Source organism: Vicugna pacos, chromosome 4 (genome assembly GCF_048564905.1).
Source record: "Vicugna pacos chromosome 4, VicPac4, whole genome shotgun sequence".
NCBI classification, from domain to species: domain Eukaryota; kingdom Metazoa; phylum Chordata; class Mammalia; order Artiodactyla; family Camelidae; genus Vicugna; species Vicugna pacos.
The window spans coordinates 67,149,691-67,171,524 of record NC_132990.1 but is presented as its reverse complement, the minus strand read 5'-3'; the positions used below and the strand labels follow the sequence as shown (position 1 = coordinate 67,171,524).

The window sequence follows — 21,834 nt, the reverse complement described above, 5'->3', positions numbered from 1 at the left end:
CAGGATGTGTTTTACCACATTTGGATTCACCACATTTCAGGCACTCAGCAGGCGCACATGGCTGGTGGCTCTTGTGCTGGACACTGCAGTTACGACTGTGAACTTGTGTGTCTCCCAGATTAGACTAGGACCTGTTTGAGAACAAGGGCTGCATTTGATCATCTTTGTAACTCGAGTTCCAAACCTGGTATCTGGCTCGTAGTAGGTGCTCAGTAACTGTTTGTTAAATCACTGAATCAGTAGTGATCAGTTGAGGTGACCGTTTTATCCCCCTTTTACAGATGAGGGCACTGAGGTTCAGAGAGGTGAAGTGAATGGTCTAGGATCCCACAAAAAGTACACGATCGAGTGAGGATTTAAATCAGGCGTACAGACTCCAGAGCTTGGCTCTCAGTACCCTGTCCTGCCTTCCAGCTAGTTCTCTGAACCAGCTCTGAGAGGATTCTGGGAGGATTTTACGGAGCTGCTGGTATTTGAACCGGCCCTTAAAGAGTCGCAGAAATGTCTGAGAGAGACAGCTTCTCATCGGCTGCGGAGTGGAAGAGAAAACCCCTGGGAGGAAAGCTCTTTTTATGCTAGTATGAGCTCTTCTGCTTGGTAGTTTCCACACCCCAATTTTAGGGACCAAACAGGAGTCCAGTTTGTCCTTGGACTTCTATTGAATTAGGTTGGTGTGTGTCATTCTCTCCAAATCTGATCGCCTGGGGGTGCCCCGAGAGCTCCAGCCTGTGGGGTTTAGGCCCAGATCCCGGTCCCTGGAACCTTGCCCGAGTGAAGGTCCTCCTTCAGGTCCTGCCTGATGGTCTTGAAAGAACCTGGGCTTTGTCTGCAGGTTGCCTGCATCCAAATCCTGCTTTGGCCAGTCACTGGCTGTGCTGCTTGAATAATTCACATAGCCCTCCAGAGCCTCAGTTTCTCTTCTGTGACATTATCTATTTTATTGGGTGACTGTGGATGAAGCAAGACTGTGTGTATTAAGTGTCTGGCACTGACTGTGGAGCAGTTTCAGCGTTAGCGATTTTAGTCTTACTGTTACCACATGGTACTGTTTCCTGGACAAAACCCTCCTCGCCCACAGTCCTGGGTTCATCCCTTTGTCTTCATGCCCAGGATTCTGCCTCCCCTTGCGACCTTCCTAAGGCCTGGCCTGGGCTTCTGCATCTATGGGTTCCTCTAGCACTTGGACGTTCAGTGCTGTCTGTCTGGTTAGGGGCAGACCAAAAAGAAATGCTTCCTGTAAGTGTGCCCACAATTTGTGTTTTCTCAGGCAAAGAGTGCCTTCTTGGATTTCGTAGAAGGAGGTTGAGAAAGAGAATGGTGGCATGAAATTTCTGGGGAAGATTTGAAAGCTTGATCCAAGGCCGACCTTGGACCAGGGGTACCCCAATTTTGAGGAGGTGCTCCCTGTCACCTCCTTAAGCTCAGTGAGGGCAGGGAGCACGTCTGGCTTGTTCCTCACTACATCTTTAGACCCAGAACCGTGCTTGGTGCATAGTAGAGGCTCAACAAGTATTTGTTGAATAAATCAATTTTATTCAATCTCTGTTTGCAAAGATAAATACCATGAAAGTATGGGCTCCATACTTAGTGGTGAAATGCTGCTTTATAATCACCATGAAAAGGTGCACAACAGTGTCAACTGGTATAGTCTTCCTGGAACACAATTTGGCATTAAAAATGTGCCTTGTGGTTTTTTTCAGCAGCTCTACTAAAATCTGATTTATATGCCATACATTTTACCCATTTAAAATATTACTATTCAGTGATTTTTTTTTAGTGTATTTACTAAGTTGTGCAGTCATCGTTATAATCTAATTTTAGAACATTTTCATCATCCGAAAAAGAAACCCTGTGCCCATCAGCAGTCACTCCGTTTTTGCTTGGACTGCTATAATGAAAATACTGTAGACTGGGTGACTTAGAGATGGCAGGAATTTATTTCTCATGGTTCTGGAGGCTGGAAGTCCACGATCAGGTTGCCAGCGCGGTCAGGTTCTGGTGAGGACCCTCTTCCAGGTTGCAGGCTGCCAGCTTCTCATTGTATCCTCACATGGTGATGAACAGAGAGAGGAAGCAAGATCTCTGCTAATCCTTAAGGGCTCTAATCCCGTTCATGAGGGCCCCACCCTCATGACCTCTTCTAATCTTCATTACCTCCCAAAGGCCCACCTCCTAATGCCATCACTTGGAGTGGGGGTAGGGTTTCATCATAAGAGCTTCTGGGGTACACATTCAGTCTATAGCACTCCCCTTTCCTCATGCCCCCTCCCCCAGCTCTAGGCAGCCACAATCTACTTTTTGTCTATAGACTTGCCTATTCTGGACGTTTCATATGGGATTATGTGGTCTTTTGTGAGGCTCATCCACGTTGTGTCATGTGTTAGTGCTTCATTCCTTTCTGTGGCTGGATGGTATTCCATTGTATACACATACCACATTTTGTTCATTCATTCATTGGTTGATGACATTTGTGTTGTTCTGCTTTTTTTTTGGCTCTTAAGAATAATGTTGCTGTAAACATTTATCTGTGTACAAGTTTTTGTGTGGACATAAATTTTCATTTCTCTGGGAGCAGAATTACTGGGTCAGGTGGTAATTCTGTATGTTTAACGTTTTGAGGAACCACGCAACTCTTTTCCAAAGTGGCTGCACCATCTTACACTCTCAGCAGCAGTGTATGAGGCTTCTTATTTCTCCATTGCCTTGTCAACACTTATAATTGTCTGTCTTTGATTATAGCCATCCTTGGGGCTGTGACATGGTATCTCACTGTGGTATTGATTTGCATTTCCCTAATGACTAATGATGTTGGACATTTGTTCATGTGCTTATTGTTGTGGGTAAGGGGTCAATGACCTACAGTCCTCAGTGAAAGAATTCACAGGAGACTTGGAGTCATAGCACACGGCCAGTTTTTAGTAGTTAAAGAAACAGCACAGAGGGACAGGCACTCCGGACTGTGAAGGAGCTGCGTCTGCAGGTGGCTGTAAGGGCTTCTCTGTGCTTCCCCATCCCCTGGGATGAAATTGTCCCCGCTCTCGAGCACACGTGCTCACTCATATCTAGAAATCCCTTAATTGTATATGGGAAGGAAAAGAGAAGAAGAGTATAAACCAGGGCCCCAGAACATCTGGTTTACCGGTCTTCAAGGTTTTTTCAAGTTCTTTGTTTTGAATTCCCCGTTCCCCTGCCTGCTTTGCCCTGACTGTTTTGTCCTTATCACTTATTGTATAATTTAAAATCCTTTGCCCATTAAAAAAAAATGGGACTATGTTTTGACCCAGCAGTTCCACTTCTTGTTACCTATCTGTGTAGAGAAATCCTCATACATGTGCACAGTGAGACCTGTAGAAGGAGATACAACCTTGTTTGTAAAAGGAACAACTTGGAAACAGATTGAATTACCATCGGGGGAACCTGGTAAATACACATCCTTTCACAAGTGTCTTTCAGACTGAGACCCATTGACAACTCATGAAATTCAATTTAGTAAGTTGCAACCAGAATAAAAAAAAATAGAGCAGAATAATAGGCATTTCAAGAATGAAAGGTAATATATTTCCTTCTATGGGTTGGGGTCAGTAAAGCTGGAAAAACCCTTCTGTAGAATGCTTTGTAGGAGTTAAAAACATGGAGGGAGATCTATTTGTACTGTCAGGAAAACATCTTCAGGGCACATTAAGTGAAGAAAAGATGCTGCAAAGTGATGTATACAGTTATATGCGTAGAGAAAGGTCTGGAAGGATACATGTCTTGCTGACAAGAGTGGTTACCTCGTAGGAGGAGACTAAGTTGAGAGCGAGGAGTAGTTCAGAAGAACTTTAAGCTTGTCTATATATTTTGTATTTATATGTTTTCTTTCGTCAAGAATAAGTGACACAGAATGACAAGTGCAGTTGGTACAGTTGTTTCCCAAATGTGATGTCCAGTCCATCCCTGGCTCTCTTAACACTTTGGCCGTGAAGCGCTCCGTCCTCGTTGGGCCTCGTGTGGACGGTCCACTGTGGGCCGCCACATGCAGGCGCAGGCGGGTGGTGGCTGGAGCAGCGTAGGAGGCTGAGGTGGTGGAGCGCACGTGACTGTTCATTCATTTCCTCAACAGACAGTCAACAGCAGCCATGGTGACTGTGCAGTGTGCCAGGTTCTGGAAGGCAGAGGCCCTCGGTCCACCTAGACCTCCCCACGCGCCACCTGGGGGAAGGCGGTAGGGGTGCCAGGGTGGTGCAGAGGTTAAGAGCATGCATGGGTTTTGGAATCAGGCCTTTTTGTGTCTTTCAGCTTATTCACTTTGCTGGGCCTCCGTTGTCCTCATTTTAAAAAATGGCAAGAGTTAAAAACTACCCCCTACCGCAGAAGGGCTGTGGTGAGGACGAAGTGGGAGGCCACCTGTCCCCGAGCGAGGTGTCCGCTCGGCGTAGGCGCCCCTGCAGGGTGGTGGTTGGAGTTATGCTGTATTTTGCACGTGAGGAAACCGGCACTGACCCCGTGCCCCATTCAGTAGGAGCTTCGGGCGGCTGGGACGCAGGTGAGCCGCAGAATGGACACTGAGAAGCCTGGGTCTTTGTCTCAGCTTTGCTGCTAACCCTGGTGATTTTGAGCAGATAAGTTCCTTCCCTTTTGGGGCCTTAGTCTCCCCGCTCCTTGCCATCCTAAAATCACATCTTCGCCCTCTTTCTTTGCTTGCATAGTTTTGATTTCTAGTGGGGCCCCGCAAAGCCCCAACCTTAGTTCTAGGGCTAAGAGTGAGTGATCAGAATGGAACACAGAAAGCTGAGTACTTGAAGCTGGAGGTGCGGCTGGAACTGGCTGGAAACTGCAGATGACAGAGATTCATGGCATTTTAAAACTGGGCAGGTAAGGCCCAGATGGAAACTTGGCAGGAACCAGGCCAGAATTTCGGCATTAAATAGTGGTTTCTTCTAAGAATTGCGATGTCAAATGTTATTTTTCAAACTGACCTGTTTGCCTGTTGGAAACTTGTCTAAGACCAAATTCTTTGGCTTTGCCTGCCACGTGGTTTTCAACCGTGATTGATCTTGGCTTGAGGAATCGATGGGCCATTTCCTCCAGTGGTGGCAGATTAATGGCTGTGGTGGAGAGAACCCCAGACTTGGGAACGTGGAGCCCAGACTGTGGGCCAGGCTTGGCCTGTTATCTGGTGTATGACCTTGGGCCTCTGGGCCGCCATCTGCAAAGGGTGGTGGTTGAACTTGACTTTAATTTTTAAAATCCCGTTTTGAAAATGGAGTTTGTCCTTCTAGGAATACTTATTGGAGGAAATTGAGAATTGTAGAAAATTAAAAAGGAGGAAAATATCTCTCATTTCCTTACAAATGACGATTTTTAATACTTCACTTGTCTTGTTACATATATTTGTGGCCCACTTAGTTTCTAAGGATTTGAGGTGACTTTAATGTACATGTACACTACATTTTTTTGTACATGTACTTTTTTTTCAAAATTGAGGGCATATTTTACTACAGTTTTTTTTTTCAGTTATCGCCACAGCAGACACATTTTATGTCATCATTTTCTTGATCATGGAATTTTATGATATCCAGGTTTTTGCTCGGTTCTGATCTTAAAGGTCTGTTCCAACTCCAGAGTTATCCGAAGAGCAGATGGATTTGTATTTAGAGGTGTGGAAAGAGCAAATTGCCAAGAAGTCAAACTGAGCTTCCACTGACTTCTAGTTTACAGCTTGGGACAGGGAAGCATCGTTGGGAGTCAGACATAAAAGGCTTGGATTCTGGACCTGGTTTTCCACTTAACTGCTGTGAGACTCTGGCTCGGCCGCTGAAGTTATCTGGCCTTAGTGCCTTCCTTTAAAAAATGCACAGACCCACAGGGAATCGGGCAGTTCTCATGATGGTCAATCTCTTATAAATTACAGAGCATTGTATGTTTCCAGGTGACAGCGGTATTTTGCTCCCATTTATGGGGTACTCACAGTATGCCAGGTGCTTGCTGGGCCCTTGGTGTCTTGTTTAATCACCAGCTACTCAATGAAGGAGCTGCTCTCCTCCTTTCACAGGTGAAGGAAGCGAGGCTGGGAGAGGTGTGAGGCAGAGCTTAGCATAGAATCCAGGGAAATGTGTTTTGTGTTGAACCACACCTTCTGTTATGGTTTAGTTTTCTGTCAGTATCTCCAGATCCTCGCTGAACCTATTTTTATAGTTTGACCAGTGAAACTTCTTGGATCAGTGAAATTTTGCATTTTTGTTTGATACCCTTAAAGCATCTGAATTGGTGCCTGATCCTTGGAAGCTTAATTTGGGGTCGTGATAGTCATGTTAATAAGGATAATGATAGTAATGACAAAAACAACCATGGATGCCATTTATTGAGTGCTTACTATCTGCTAGGTGTTTATATACACAAACTCATTTAATCCTTACAGGTAGAGGGTGGTATCGAGACTCAAGAATATCAGTAGCTTACATGTGGCCTCTGCACCTAGCACATCTGTGGCACACAGAACAGTTGATGTGTAAATGAATGAATGAGTGACTGGCCAGGCTCAGCTATTAGGTGTTAGAGCCAGGACTGAGCCCTGAGCCTGAGTTCCTCACCTCTGCACTGCGAGTCTCCCAGGCAGCTCCACGGGTCCCTCGCTGGCCGGGGCCTGATGACGGTCCTGTGTGGTCCAGGCAGCCTGATGGTCTGTCGTTCAAACGCTGACTCACTCCTCTCTTATCACACGTGTTCTCTCCTAGTGGCCTCGTTCCCAATCGACCAAAGGACCTGGATGGCGTCAGCCCCACTGCTGGCTTGGGAAATGGTGGTAAGTACACAGAGCTGGGCGTTCTCTTGAGTAAGAATGAGGGACAGATGCTAGGCCGTGAGGGCCTCGAGGCCTTGAGCCTGGGCCTGTGCTTTGATGTCTCTGGGCCCCAGAGCTGCTCTGGCATGGCCTGATGCTCCCAGGAGGTGCTCAGTATTTTATGTACCTGTTGACCTGTCATTCACCTTCTTTCATCAACCCTGGACCGAGGGACTGCTGTCCTTTGGGCCATATTTCATGAGTTTCATTTCTCGCTACCAAGCTGGTAGGGGTTCAGCCAGTGTTTGCTGCACTGAACTGCCGGGTGGAGGCTGGATGTTGGATTGGTGACTTGATCAGGTGTGGAGGGTCTGCTGGTCCCTGCGGCCGAGTGGCTGGAGGCCCTGGGGGGCTGCCGTCCAAACTGGAGTGTGCCAAGGCCTTCCTGGCAGGCTGTGGGCTCCCGTTTGCTTGCTCAGGCCCCGCATTCCTACATGGGCCTGCCCTTTGGAGACAAATAGTTGGTTAGACCGCAGGAGACGGCGCTGAGTAAATAAGCAGCCTGCTGTGTGGAAGCTGGATTTTGAGGAGACTCTCTGTTGTGCAGTTTGGGTTTTGCTCAGCCTTCTTCATAATTTTTGTTTCGGAAAAATGTGAATGTCCTAAGGATCTGTGGGAGGTGCTGATGATTTGCTTTGCCGAGGTATCGTGTAGATATTGTGACTCGTGTTCTTTTCCCTTCTCCAGAGTGATGAGATGTGTGCAAAAGGAAGAAGTTTTTAGAGCAGACGATGTAAGTTTCACAAGGTTTATTTCTGGAGACTATTTTAACTGACAGGCCACCCTCAGGTTTTCCTTTAGAACCTGTTAACATTTACTTCAAACATAAAATCCAGCAGTTCTGGTTTCTCGTCTTCCTGCCCGCGGGCAGTTGGGAGCAGAAAACTGGTACGCCTGCTCCTTAATTCAGTCCACATTGTTCATCTGCTTCGTGCCAGGCTCTGGGCTGAGCCATGGGATTTGGCCTTGAACATGGTTGTGATCAAGCCTAGAGGGCGGACCGTGAAGGATTAGCACGACAGGTCACATGGAGGTGGAAGGGGCCGTGAGGGGTAAGAGGGAACTTTACCCTCCGACGGAGGAGGTGGGGCAGGCAAGAGCTTCCCAGGAGGCTGACCTGGGGCCGAGACTTGAAGAATGAGTAGGACGTAGGTGGGGGCGCAGACCCCGGGGACAAGGCACAGCCCGTTTGAGAAGCAGGGAGGCGGACCTGTGTTCCTTCATCTGGCGCCCAGGACTCGCCACAGTCTGCCCTGCCTGACTCCTGAGCCTCCTTCCTGCTGAAGGCTTCTGAGCTTCCTCCTCTGGGCCTCCGTGGGGCGGTGGGGGCATTTCTTCTCCCTTTTGCCCTCATTTGTGTGCTGCCTGCCTGCGGCTTCAGACTCAGCTCCAGCTCCCCGCCTTCTTGGCTCTCCCCAGGCTGACTTAGATGCGTCTTCCTCTCTGATCCTTGTGTGTTCCACTTCCTTTCATTTCCTTCATTCCTATTGGCTACTTAAAAAGCACCCAGAATCAGACCGCTTCTCCCCCGCTTATCTGCCTCCCTTCTTGGCTAAGCCCCGTGTCCTCTGGTCTGGATTCCCCCGGCACTCTCCTAACTGATCTCCTTGTTTCCCTCTCGGCGAGGCAGTCAGAGGGGCCTGTAAAAACCTCCGTCCTATCACATTACTCTTGAGCTCAGAATTCTCCAGCAGCTCCTTGGCATAGTGAGAGGCACCTACAAGGCCCCACACAGTCTGCCTACCCCGTCTTCTGCTGTCCTCTTTGGTTATTGCTCTCCTGTCCATTGGCCTCTTGGCTGGTCCTCAGATCCACTAGGCTGGCTCCCACCTCAGGATTCTCCCTGTGCCTTCTCCACGTCTGCCCAGCGGTCACCTTCGCAGTGAGACCTTCCTCAATTTCACCACCTGATTTGAAGCTGCAGTCCTCACCCCACCTTGGTACTGGTAATTCCTATCCTTACCCACTGTATTTTTCTCCAGAGCATTCATCACCTTTGAATGTTCTCTGTAACTGCCTACTGTTTTGTTTATTGTCTGCCTCCTCTTTCTAGACTGTCAGCTCCTTTTGTTTGTCTTGTTTCTGGAATGATGCCTAGCAGAGAGTCGGCCCTCAGCGCATACTTCTTGGAAGGATGTATGCACTCATTTCACTCAGCGCACATTTACTCAGCACATAAAAAGCGCCAAGCCCTTGTGCAGCGTGAAGCGGTGTGTTTGCTTCTCTGTCTTGGGCACTGGGTTGGGAACCGCCTGGGTTCAGGATCTGTGTGTGTCTCTTTCCCTGTTGTTTCCCCAGCGCCTCGCGTGGTGCTTGGCGCAGAGTGTAATAAATGTTTGTTGAATTAGAGAATCTGTGTTAAGATTTGGGTATTGGCAAAGTCTTTAATCACTCTGAAGCAGGGATTGGCCGTTCCCGACCCACTGCCTGCTTTTGAAAATAAACTTCTTTTGGAACACAGCTTCTTTGTTCTTGAACTGTCTGTGGCTGTTTTTGTGTTGAGCGGTTGTGACAGATTTGAGGCTTTGTGTATGGCCTGCACAGCCTAAAATATTTATTGTCTGGCATTTGAAGGAAAAGTTTGTCAACCCCTACTGTCAAGTTGGTTAGACACGCATTGTTTTAGTTGATGACACGTGAAGATGATATCCCGTTCAGCAGAATAATTTTATGACAAGCGGTAAGGAAGTCCATCCCAGAACAGTTCTGCTTTGCCACATGCATTTTTTGGGTTCATCCTCTGACACGTACATTGTTACACTGGGGCTAGTTCAAGTAATTTGTAAATACTTGCAACATGATCGCTTAGAGCTTTCCGTAGACTCAAATCAGTAAATCACAACAGACCAAATATATTGTGGAAGCCAGTTATTTTTTTGTCTTGCCTAATAGGGATGCTGGGCAAATTTTCATATAGCGACGTTTTCCTGTGTCTCTTTTGCTTTTTTATAGTGCTCCCCAACGTGTCAGAAGAAACGGTGTCTCCCAGCAGAGCACGGAACATGAAGGACTTTGAAAATGTAAGTGGGGATACTGAATCATCATCCCTCACAAATCACGTCTGCTGTCACAGTCCAGCCAGACCCAGGAGGGAGCCGTATTTCTCAAGAAGCGTCCAGGCTGGATGAAACCAGAATTAGGAGGAACTCCGGGGCTCATGGGCGCTCTCTGTGTGACTGTTAAACTCCTCCACTGTCAGCCCTGTATACCCGGGCCAGTTAAGGTTTCCGACAAGTTCAGTAATGTCCAGCTGTGGGGAGCTTGGTGTATTTCTGGTGTCCTGAGCGAGGGGATGTTACCATGGGGCACAGTTGAGAGAAACTAACATGCGTCAAGGGCTTTCCTATAATGCAAGGCGCGTTACTTATGGTCCCTACTTAATCCTTACTATAACTCTTTCAGATGTTTTGTATTCCCATTTTACAGATGAGGAATCTTAAGACTAGCGGAGGCTCGTTTATGGTCACATGATACCTGAGTGATGGAGCTGGGATTTGAATCCAGGTCTTTATTGATCCCAAAGCCATTATTCTTTCCACCGCCTTGTGCCTCCTACTTGTATTTGGTAGGCTGCATCTTTGCTGCTGTTGAAGGAAGCGTGAGCGTCCAGTACCCAGTGCCGGTTGGTAATTGTCTTGAGGGTGGATTGCTTGGTGATGGATTTGGCTTCGATGCCTGATGTCTTCCAGGATTGTGTCTTTCATTTGTTAGCGGATGGGGTTTGTTGTCAAGCAACAGGAAAATAAGGTTATTTTCCCAATTCCAATTCTCCTTAACAAGTTACCTGCGCAGCGCTCTCATTTGTCATGGGAAGAATTAGACCCGTCTTCATTTGTAACCAAATGAAATCCATACTATGCAAGACACAGGAGATATTTATCAGCGAGGAGACGGAGGACACAGAGAGAAGGACGTTCCACAATCGTGTTTCTCCCTCCCCAGCTGTCTTTACAGAATCGAGCGGTGCTGTCTCTGGATTTAATTTAGAATACTCATTACTGCTAACAGTTATGTGCAAACCACCAGTGACCAATTGAAGAAATGACTTGTCAGATCTCTAATGGAAACAAGTAATTTCTGAGCTTCGAGTTGTTATAATTTCGACTGTACAACCCGATCTATGCCGTGGGGTCTGGGGCCTCAAACAAATGAGATTTGATTATTCCACATTGTGTATAATTAAAATGCGCTCTACTATTAAATGGTTGTTCTTGTTTTATCATAAGAGTAATAACAGCCACTTATTGAGTTCTTGCTCTGAGCTGGAAACTTGAAGTGTTAAGCTCTTCATATATATTACTTTAATATTAAAGCAGCTCTGGAAGATACAGAGTTATTTAATTTTTGGAGGGCACAGTTTTGAATTTTATTTCTGGATGGAAAAATTTAACAAGAATCTTAGAATTTTGGCTTTATACTTTGTTGTCGGCCTTTGGAACTGGGAGAGATCTTAGAATTGAATCTAGCCCTCTTTATGATAGGTAGGAGAAACAGAGGCCCAGGGATGTGGTGTGGCAAGGCTGTTCTCTGAGGCAGTGGAGCCAGACCGCAGGCTTTGGAGCCAGACTGCCTGTTCATCCACTTCTGCTGGGTGACCTCGGGCCAGTCACTTAACCTCTCTGTACTTTCTTTGTCTTGAAAATGGGTATGATAATGCTTCTGCTTCCTAGAGATAGGGTGAAGATTAATGAGTGAATACATGCGCGGCACATAGGCCTAGCCCAGAGTTCATTCTGTGTGTTACCTGTTTCTCCTTATTGTTCTGTTTATTCTTGTTACTTTCCTCTGTTCTGCCATGTGATTTGTTTCCCTTGCTCAGTCATGTTCTTAATGACCTAAATACTGATTTTCTTAAAGGCAAGAGAGAGTCTTCTGTGACAATATGTTTTAGGATTTATATTTTTCTTTATGACTTTGGTCCTTTGGCTGCTCATAGGTTTTTATGGCATTAATGTTTTTTATTGTAGTATTTTTCAAGAGCAAATTCTGTAGTTGAAATTGAAATGCCCACCCTGTTCTCAGTGTCTCCTTTTCAGGTCTTTGTAAGTCACTGAACGTTTTCATCTGGCTTGAGCTAAATGCACGATCTCTTTTCTGGGATGCTTACAAGAGATGCTCTTGGTATCTAATGCTAATTGTAAAGTCAGCGTGCATATTAAAGAGGGGGCTAGAGTACTTTTGATTTAAAGGGGAATCTCATGATTCGTCTTACTCTAATCTTGGATGACGGATATCTGAACATCAGGGTCTGTTAGCTAAGGTCTAGCAAAATAAAGGCCTCCCAGTTTGCTTTGAGTTCATCCATTCATCAATGAATATTTTCAAGTATGTGCCCTGGGCCAGGCTGTGCCAGGGACTGGGGACTTTGCAGTGGATTAAGACTCGGTAAGTCTCCCTCAAGAGGCTCACAGTCTAGTTGGGGAGATGGGTGGGAAAATAGTGCCATGATAGAGGGCGCTGTGAGGCACAGACCAGGGGCCCTCAACCTGGCCTGGGGGTACTCAGGGCAGCCTTCTTGGAGGAGGCGTTTTTGAGTTGGGTCAGCGACAAGTAGGGACTGGACATGGTGGGAGGACTGGGAGAGCATCTCAGGCACAAGCACTCACATGTGCAAATGTAGAGACGGGCACACCACCGTGTGATGGGTTTAGGGAGGTGTAAGTTCCCTCTGGCTGGAAGGAGGCAGTGTGAGGGGGTCTGAGACGAGGGAAGCCCCTGAAATAGGCAGGGGTCAGATTCTGCAGGTTTTTTGTCCTGAAGATGAAAGGGAGCTGGTGATGGACATTAATCTGGGAAGACAAATGACCAGAGTCATGCCAAACTGATTTACAGAACAGAAACAGACTCACAGACATAGAAAACAAATAATGGCTACCAAAGGGGAAAGGAGGGAGAGGGATAAATTAGGAGTTTGGGATTAGCAGATACAAAACTACTATATATAAAATAAACAACAAGGTCCTACTGTAGCACAGGGAACTATATTCAATATCCTGGAATAAACCCATAATGGGAATGAATATGAAAAAGAATATATGTATGTATACATTTATACATAGATACGTATAAAACTGAATCACTGTGCTGTGCACCAGAAACTAACACAACACTGTAAGTCAACCACAACTTCAACTGAATAAACAGAAGATAGGCTTGCTGGTAATTGCGAGGAGGGAGCGAGGCTGGCGGTGGTGTGCTCAGTTAGAAGGCTGCTGTGTGCGGTGGGGAAGGGGCGATGCCTGAGCTGAGGGGCGTCTGGGAATGTTGAGAAGGAGGTTAGAATCGCAGAGCTGGAGGAGCGCCTGGAGTGTCTCATTCAGGCCCTTCTTTGATGCCTGGGGACTCTGAAGCCCAGAGACGAGGAGGGACATTCAGGCTCTGAACGCAGGCCTGTGGCACGGGAAGTCTTTCTACCATGCTCTGTGTTCTGTGCAAGTCCTCTTCTGACCTGTGAAAACCGCATGCCTCCTTTTGGGTCTTTAAACTGGCGATCCGTTTTCTAATACCTGCATCAGCTGGGGGTATATGTACCTGTGTGGCGGGCCGCAGCAGGAGGTCGGCCAGTCTGTGGTCCTCAGAGGGAGCCTGTCTGGTTGGTCCTTTCTTGTTGGTCAAAGCTGTGATGGGTATCCCAGGGCTCTTGTCTTTGTACACGTTATCTCCTTTGGGCAGATTCTGCCACTCTTGTCTCAAACCCACCTTCCCCGAGGTGCTGGTGTTCTTGTAGCAAGGCCCTTATTCTTTTTTTAAAAATTTATTTAAAAAAAATTTTTGGTGGGGGAGGTAATTAGGTTTATTTACTTATTATTATTATTATTGTTTCTTATTTAACGGAGGGACCAGGGATCGAACCCCTGATCTTGATGCATGCTAAGCATGCCCTCTACCACTGAGCTGTACCCTCCCTGCTGTATTCCTGTCTGTTGAAAAGTCTTGGTTTCAGCTGAGGCAGTTGGTCAAGTTCAGTGTTTTATCTGTGGTGTGGCGAGGTGGTCTGCATCTTCAGATTTGCTCTGTAACCTCTCTGTGGCGAGTTAGCTTCTGACCAGAGAATAGCTCCCCTCATCCTCGGCCCCCGCCCTGTTTGGGTGGCCCTGGAGCTTCTAAGGCACCGTGCTACGTGGATGTGACGTGCACTTGGGGATGAGCAGAGTTGGGTTTTAGGTCTGGCCCCGTCACTAACTGACCTGCGACCTTGGTTAGGTTGCTTCTAGAACCTCATCTGTAAAGGGGCTCATACTGTCTTTCACTCAGAATTGTCCTGAGGGTTCCTCAAATCTCAGTGTGGAAAGCACCTGGCGTGGTGCCTGGCACACGTGGGTCCGCAGTACCTGCCGGTGTCCCCTCTGCTAGGAAGATTCTGTTATAGCCACCTCCCTCGGTTCCGCCCCATCAGTTTTCAGCTTCTCCTGGCCCTTCTGTGACGTTTCTTTGACCCTGGAGTGAAATCCCTGGCCGTGGTCCACGAGACCCTGCCCTGTGGCATCGGCTGCTGCCGCCTCTCCCTTCCCATCCAGGCTGCCCTTCTCCGCCGCGGTGAGGCCTTCTCGCATGCTCCTGCCTCTGCCTGGACCGCCCTTTCTCCCCCTCCTGGAATGGCAGGCCCCTTAACCTCGTGTCTCAGCTTTAAAGTGACCTTGTTAGAGAGGCGGTCCCTAACCCCCTTCCCCAACTCGCTAGGGACCCCATTGTTCTCTCTTGCAGCAAGCACTCAGCACCCAGTTTTTTCACGCCGTGGCTCTTACGACTGTAATCATGTTTTTTACTTGTGTGGTTGCTTAACGTGTGTCACCTGCAGCCTGTCCCTGGTGCTCAGCACCCAGCTGAACCAGATGGTAGTCACTTAATAAATACTTGATTGAATCAATATGTGACCTTGCATAAGATCCTAAACCTGGTTGCCTGATCTGTAAAATGGGCAAAGTAATGTTTATTTTCTAAGGTCATGGTGAGCATTAAGTAGCATATGCCAGGACAGTGCCTGGTAGACCAGCAAATGGGGGTGGCTGCTGTTGTCACTGTGAATAAAGTGGCCAGAGACAGGGTGGCTGGAGGGAGGTAAAGGGTGTAATCAGGGTGGGAGCGTGCAGGGCCCGCCAGAGTCTTGGGGGAGCAGGCAGTAATGAGGGCTGGGTGAGGCTGAGAAGGAAGAACAAGGCAGGAGAGCAGGAAGCATGTGGGATGCAGATGGGAGGATGTGGTTGAGGGCAAGTCTGGAGCTGGCGGAGTGGGTGTCGCCGCCACTGGGGTGCTGGCTCTGCACAGGTTGGGGCCTTTCGGTGCCAAGGGCCTTGGGAATCAAGTTCAGCCTCTGGCTGGTGGTGATGTCTGGTCAGTGTTAAGTACCGAGGTTCATTTGTGCAGTAGGATGGCCTCCTGTGCGCTGCATCGAATGCTCTGAGTTCTCAGACCTCTGCATGTCGTGGCCATGCCCTCCAAACACCTGGCCAGATGGCCGGCTGGGCAGTGTAAATTTTTACAATCTTTTTGAAGGCCATTTGGAAAGAGATTTTTATGGTCATAAAAATAATATTGCTCTTGAGCCCAGTAATCCATTTTGGGGAAATTTATCCTAAGGAAACAACACAGTGGAAGGAAAAAGCTCTGTGCACGCAGGTGTTTGTTGCCACGTTGTGTGTAATTGTGGAAAATTGGGAACAAGGGAATTCCATTTTATATTTATTGTCTCTTTGGCTTGTGGTGAGTTTGGGATGAAGGTATTTCACAGATGAGGAAGCTGAGGTTGGAGAGATTAAACGACTTGCCCACGAGCTTAGCGTGATACAGAAACTAAAGGCAAAATTCAGACCTGGCTTTTCTGATTGTAAAGCCTGTGGACTCTCTGCGAGAGCACCCTGAATCCATAAATGCTCAACAGAGAATGGTTAAATAATCGACTGGGAATCAATTCAGTAGAATTCAGTGCAGTCATTTTAAGTGATAAGTATGTGAATTCTGCAGCAACAAGAAAATATTTAAGATATGTTAGGGGAAAGCAATGGATTATACAAATTCACTTATGTTACAGTTTTACAAAAAATGTGTATTCATGAGCAGAGGCTGAAAAGAATATAAAAAGAGTTGATTTCATAAGGTAGTTGTATTCTGAGTGTTGCTTGCAGTTCAGTTTTTAAAACTCTGTTATTGCTACAATATTGTTTGTTAATAAATAGATGTTTGCCTAGTAACGGTCTTCTGGATGATTTGAGGACACCGGGGAAAGTATTGGAATCAGAAACTAATTCCAAAGTGTCTTCCTCATTCTACTAACCTCACTTGGCTGCCACTGGCAGAATTATCTTGCTTGCAGTATTGTTTACCAAGAATTCATGGCTTTTGTGATGTCTAGGTGAGGGGTCTGACAATTTTTGGACTTCCAGAGGGTGACAAAAATTGATGGTAGCCCAAAGATCTGCATGTTGAGGACTTGAATGAGAAATGGATTCCTTTTGAAAGCTATTCTGTGTTTATTGCTTGCTGAGTGCCAGGCTCTGCCAGGCACTTGAGCACATTTCGTTGTCATGACACCCCTGTGAGGTAATTGACTTTTATCTTCATTTTATAGACGATGCTGAATACTTTTCCCAAGGTCACATGACTCACAAGTGACAGCACTGGGAGTTCAGTCCCATTTCAATTCCGCTGACCCCAGGGCCCTTGCTCTTAGCTCTTGCTGCCTCAAATTGAAGGGGGAGCTTCAGCTTGGAAGGCCCAGGCTCTTGTAAGCCGTTGAAACTCATCACGGGAGCTGGGCACCTCACGGAGTGGTCGGAGTTACCCTGATTCTTTTTTTATGTGGTTGGCTTTTGTTTCTCTTCCCTTTTTGATGGTGCTCTAGGTTAGGAAGGCCTTTGACAGGGAGAGGGGTAGGGGTGGGGTGGGGGGAAGGCCCAGTGACTAGCAGCTCGTTCAGAGTCTGTTGCTCTGCTGAGCTGGGGCCCCGCTCCAGCTTCCGAAAGCTCCACCCGGTAATCCAGGGGCCGGTTGCCCCTCAGATGGCCGCAGTGCCATGGTCACACTTGGGTTGCAAGGGCCGGAAGGTGGCAAGTACAGCCCTTGCATTGGCTTACTTTTGACTATAAGCATTAAGTTTGTAAGTCATATTTGGTGGGTTTCATATTTTGAGGTGTTTATTTCTACTGTATGGTAAGCTGTTTTCAGTTTTTCTGCTCAATATTTTTTTTAATTCCTTAGACTTGTTTCTCTTAAAGGGAGAAGTATAGATGAAAAGAATATTAATATGTTTCAAGTTCTTATGTTGTGCTAGGCACAATACTAAACATCCTAATTAATTTCTTTAAATCCTTATAATAACTCTTGCAAATAGGCCTTACTATATAATCCCATTTTTATAGATAAAGGAACTGAGGCACGCAGAAAAATGAACTTGACTAAGGTCGTACAGCTAGTGAGGTGGTCTGGATTGTATTCAGTTATTAATTTATTCATTCATTAACAAACGTCGATTGAGAGTCCACTGGGTTCCAGATGCTGTGCTGAAACCTCAGAGGAAACAGCCATGAACAGATAGATAATAAGGTCCCTGCCCTCAAGAAGTGGATTATATTCACGTAACAAGCATGATAATAAATAATAAATGTGCCAGTAAATAAGATGAATACAGATAGTGACAACTTCCAGCAAGAAAATGAGAGTTCCGTGTTAGCGGGTGACCTGGCAGAGGCGGTGGAGATGGGGCCCACTTTAGAGCAGGGGGTTAGGAAGGGCCTCTCCGAGGTGGTGACATCTGAGGTGAGATGCAGGCTAAGACCTAGCCCCCCGACCCGCCTCTAAGTGCGCGGAGTCTGGAATGTGGCGGGTCACGTGCTACATGAAGAGGCGGACCCAAGTCTGTGGCCCTGGCAGGAGGTTTTATTCTAAGAGTGATGGAAACAACCATGGAGTGATGTTGACCAGATCTGTTTGACTCTGAAGCCTCTGGGTCTGTCCTTGCATCACACTGCCTTCAAGAAATTCTTAAATGTGTGCATCCAGCCAGCCATTGGGTATTCAGTGACTGTCTCTTATGTTTCAGACTAGAATGCACAAGATGCAGTTCTCCATCTCTCAGAGATGGGTTGGGTAGAAAGGGCAAATAACCAGCTGGTACAATGCAGCGTGATCATTGCTGTGATCAAGAAAATCGAGGGTGTGTGGAAATGTTTAGAAGGACCCCAGTCCAGCCTGATGGGGGTAGTCAGAGAAAACTTGATGAGGGAAGCAGTATCAGGCAGAGAGGCTTTGTTAGGGAGATGGTGCCTGTGTTCCATTTTATTTGTTGGGGCTTGTCTGGCGTTTGTAGTGACCTTCTAAAGGCTTATTTACCTTTATCTCATTTTTAAAAAAAAAACTTCTTTACCTATAAATAGGGCAAATATTCTTTCAAGTGTTGCTAAGAATTTTAGCAGTGCGCACAATGTGGGCATTCTCAGCAACCTCCATAAATATTTTATTGGTAGCAGAGTAATAGAATAAGGTTTCTCTTTATAGGAAGCATCTGGCGGGGTCGACTTTTTTGTTTGAATGAATGTTTTATGTGCTGTTTCCTTAAAACATTAAAAAGGAGGCTTTAATGAACCTACCAATTGTTTCTTGCGCTGTTCTTCTCAGCCACAAAATGGAAACCTTAATTTAAGTGTTAACGAGGGGCCAAGGGCAGACAGTTTGAAATATACTTAATGTAGAATATTCTTTTATCCAGTCATGAAAGCATTAAAAAGTTTATTAGAAAGACTATTATATGCTGTGTCTAATTATTTTTTTAAATGCTGAAAAAAACCCCGGGGAACATACATGTGTGGGGATGTACTAGCATTCAAGTACAGCTATTAATGTTTTGCTATATTTCATTTTACTTATCTTTAAATAAACTTTATTCAGATATAATTTGTATAAAATAAAACCAATTTAAGTGTTGGTTGAATTTTGGCAAACATATACACCCTTATAACCACTGTCATAAACTATATATATATGTATGTATGTATGTGTGTGTATATATATATAATTTTTTTTCTTGGTATATGTGTATATAGTTCTAGGTTCGTGTGACCATCACCACAATCAGAATGTAGAATAGGTCCATAATGCCAAAAAATGCCCCATGTGTTGTCTCTTTGTGGTCAAACTCTCTCTTCACCCCAAACCTCTGGCAGCTAATCCACTGTTCTCAGTCCCTATAATTTTGCTTTTTCCAGATGTCATATGAATGGAATCATGTAATATGTAATCTTTGAGGCTTCTTTCCCTCACCCGTAATGTCTTTGAAATTTATTCGTGTTGTGTATATCATAGTAGCTGAGTATTATTCCGTCGTATGGATTTGGACTTTATTCACTCACCCTTTGAAGAACATTTGGGTTCTTTCCAGGTTTTGGTGGTTATTAATAACGCTTCAGCAAACATGCATGTACATGTTTTTGTGTGGATATAGGTTTTCATTTCTCTAGCGTGACCCAGGACTGGAATTGCTGAGTCATAAGGTTAAGTTTAGTTTTTTGGGTAAGAAACTGCCAAACTGTTATGCAGGGTGGTTGTACCATTTTGCATTCCCATCAGCAGAGTATGAGAATTTCATTTGTGTTACATCTTCGTCAGCATTTGGTATTATTGGCTAAAAAGAATATTTTTAGCCATTTTAATAGATGTGAAGTGGTATCTCATTGTAGTTTTAATTTGCTTTTTCCTAACGGTTAAAGGTGTTAAAAATCTTTACTTGTGCTTATTTGCCATCTATGTCTCTTCTACGATGAAGTTTTTTTTCAAATCTTTGCTTGGTTTTCTGTTTTTTTTAAATTAAGTTGTTTTCTTACAATTATATTTTGGGAGTTATTTATATGTATTCTGGATACATTTCCTCTGTTGGATTTGTGATTTGCAAATATTTTCTCCCAGTATGTAGCTTGTCTTTTTATTCTCTTAACACTGTGTTTTCCAAAGCAAATATTCAACATTTTGATGAAGCTCAATTTATTGATTATTTTTTTTTGTGAATCATGTTTTTGGTATTATAGGTAAGAACTCTGCCTCTCTGTAAGTCCCAAAGATTTTCCCCTATGTATTCTTCTAAAAATTATACAATTTTATACTTTACATTTAGATCTATGATTTAATTTGAGTTAACTCTTTTTTTATGGTACGATAGATCAAAGTTCATTATTTTGTAAATACATATCCAGTTGTTCCAGTGCTGTGTGTTGAAAATGAAAAATTTTTCCTTTCTCCATTGAAGTGTTTTGCACCTTTGTCAATAATCAGTTGACCATAATTGTATGGGTCTATTTCTGTATTCTGTTTCGTTGGATTTTTTTTCAAAATTGTTTTCACTCACGTAGCTCTTTTACTGTTCCAAATAAATTTCATAATTGTCTTGTTTATATCTGTAAGAACTCCTATAGGGATTTTGATTGGGATTGTATAAAATCTAGGGATCAATTTGGAGAGAATTGACATCATTATTATATTGGGTTTTCCAATCCATGAATATGGTAAGTAGGTTTCCTCACTTACTTAGGTTCTTGATTTCATCAGTATTTTGTTTCATCTTCTCTCTTCTGGAAGGGATTGTGTAAAACTGGTGTTATTTCCTCTGTAAATATTTGGTAGAAATTACTACTGAAATCATCTTGATCTGAAATTTTCTTCTTTGGTAAGTTTTTAATTACACATTTAAGTTTCTAAATAGCTATAAGATTGTTCAGTTTCTCTTATTTCTGCTTTGGTGGATTTTGATAATTCATGCCTTGGCAGGAATTGTGTTATTTCATCTAAGCTCAATTTATGTGCATAGATTTCTATGCATTCTTCTTTTTTTTTTAACATTTTTATTGATTTATAATCATTTTACAATGTTGTGTCAAATTCCAGTGTAGAGCACAATTTTTCAGTTATACATAAACATGTGTATATTTATTGTCACATTTTTTTCTCTGTGAGCTACCATTGTATGCATTATTCTTATATTATCCTTTTAATTACTGTGGGATCTGTAATGATAGCTCCTCTTTCATTCTTGATATTGGTAATTTGTATCTTCGCTTTTTGTTTTTCTTGCCAGTCTTGCTAGAGTTACATCATATCAATGATCATTTGAAAGAGCCATCTTTTAAAATTGTTTCTTATCTGTTGTTTTACTCTTTTCCATTTCATTGATTTCTGCTTTTATGTTTATTATATCTATCAGTCTTTTTGCTTTGGGTTTATTTTGCTCTTTTCATGGTTTCTAAAAGTAGAAGCTTAAGTTACTGATTTGACATATTTCTTCTTTTCTAAAGCATTAAATAGTATCAATTTCCTCTAAGTATTTAACTGTATCCTACAAATTTTGATATAGTTTCATTTTCATTTAATTCAAAATATCTTTAGATTTCCCTTGAGACTTCGCTTTTACCCATGGATTATTTAGAAATGTGCTATTTAATTTCTAAGTATTTGGGAATTTTCCAATTTTCTTTCTATTCATTTCTAGTTGAAATCCATTATGTTTAGGGAACATAGTTTGATTTCAGTTTTTTTAAGTTTGTTAAGGTTTCTTTTATGACCCAGGATATCTTGGTAACTGTTCCATGCTCACTTGAGTTGTTGGGTAGAGTGTTTTATAAATATACATTAGATTCAGTTAGTTATTCAGCTTTTTTCTATTCTTGTTGATTTTTTGGTCTACTTTTTCTACAGACTAAAGAGAGAGGAGTATTGAAGTATTCAACTACAATTGTGGATTTGTCCATTTCTCCTTTCAATTCTATCAGTTTTTGCATCGTGAATTTGGGGCTGTAATGTTAGGTGCACACACAATTAGGATTCTTATGTTCTTTCACTATTATGTAGTGCCCCTTTGCATCCCTGAATAATTTTCTTTGCTCTGAAGTCTGCAGTTTCATATATTAATAACCACTCCAGCTTTCTTTTAATTAGTGTTTGCATAATACATCTTTTTCTAACTGTATCATTATATTTGAAGTAGGTTTCTTATATACAGCTTTGGGCTGTTTATCCATTCTCATAATCTCTGT

At 44.2% G+C, this 21,834-nt stretch overlaps 1 protein-coding gene across 7 annotated transcripts in view; it reads left to right on the top strand.

The window, feature by feature from the left end:
* The window catches only part of CDK5RAP2 (CDK5 regulatory subunit associated protein 2), a 166,958-nt gene that overhangs the window by 2,431 nt on the left and 142,693 nt on the right, over positions 1-21,834 (top strand). For all 7 annotated transcript variants that reach the window (XM_072960013.1, XM_072960018.1, XM_072960016.1 and 4 more), the window contains exons 2-3: positions 6,717-6,784; positions 9,776-9,843. In XM_072960013.1, coding sequence (XP_072816114.1) covers positions 6,717-6,784; positions 9,776-9,843 — 136 coding nt within the window. The remainder of the gene's footprint in view (positions 1-6,716; positions 6,785-9,775; positions 9,844-21,834) is intronic.